The following is an 871-nucleotide window of genomic DNA, read 5'->3' on the forward strand; positions in this document are numbered from 1 at the left end:
CTTGAGCAAGCGGCTGGGATTCCTTGGAGCCACTCGTGAGGAGCTCTGCAGCCCAGGCCTGGTGACCCATGTGCCGGTACTGCAGGCTTGGGCTGCCTTGAGGTTCGTGTGCTGGGAGTTGAGGCACAGAGGCCAAGTGTCCGCTTGGCACAGCTACCTCTGTCCCATCCTGCTTCAGGCTTTCGCTACTGGGAGGCTGAAGCACGTGGCCAGACTGCACTTGTGCCTTCCTTCGCACAAGGACCTTGGTGAAGTGCCTTTTTTCGTGATTTTATTCTAGGTGCAGCCTCTAAACATGAGTTTCAGGCTGAAACGAAGAAACTGCTGGACATTGTTGCCCGTTCCTTGTACTCGGAGAAGGAGGTGAGGCGCCCGCTCCTTGCTGGTAGATTTTCTGTTGGCAAAGCCCTGCCTCTGTCAAGGGGAACATCCAAACCAGTTGAGCTGGGAGAATACCTGCTGAGTTGCCCAGCAAGTCCTGTCCTCCTGGCAGATAATGGGGAACTGCAGTTCCCTTTCTCGAGGGCTGGGAATTTGTTGGCAGTGAGTTCCCGGGTCTCTGGGCGCCCCATGCGGTGGGCAAGGCCAGGCAGCAGTGTCCGGTTGTGTCTTGTCGCCAGGTGTTTATCCGGGAGCTGATCTCCAACGGCAGCGATGCGCTGGAGAAGCTGCGTCATCGGTTGACGGCAGAAGGGAAGGCCCTGCCCGAGATGGAGATCCATCTGCAGACCGACAGTGGAAAGGGAACCATCACTATCCAGGTAGCTCCCTTTGGTGACGGCAGAGCGTTGCTCCCTGCTGCTCTCATCACGGGCCCTTGTCCCGTGACGGGTCAGTGGAAGCTGAGGGGGAGCACAGCCCCCGGCGGCCC

The 871-nt window shown here is 58.7% G+C and overlaps 1 protein-coding gene across 1 annotated transcript in view; it reads left to right on the top strand.

The window, feature by feature from the left end:
- TRAP1 (TNF receptor-associated protein 1) overlaps window positions 1-871 on the top strand; it is a gene marked incomplete at its 5' end in the record, with an annotated part of 18487 nt that overhangs the window by 1089 nt on the left and 16527 nt on the right. The window contains 2 exons of the mRNA XM_010145495.1: window positions 281-363; window positions 621-761. Of these exons, the coding sequence (XP_010143797.1) occupies window positions 281-363; window positions 621-761 (224 nt within the window). The remainder of the gene's footprint in view (window positions 1-280; window positions 364-620; window positions 762-871) is intronic.

Source organism: Buceros rhinoceros, unplaced genomic scaffold, assembly GCF_000710305.1.
Source record: "Buceros rhinoceros silvestris isolate BGI_N320 unplaced genomic scaffold, ASM71030v1 scaffold27470, whole genome shotgun sequence".
Lineage (NCBI taxonomy): Eukaryota > Metazoa > Chordata > Aves > Bucerotiformes > Bucerotidae > Buceros > Buceros rhinoceros.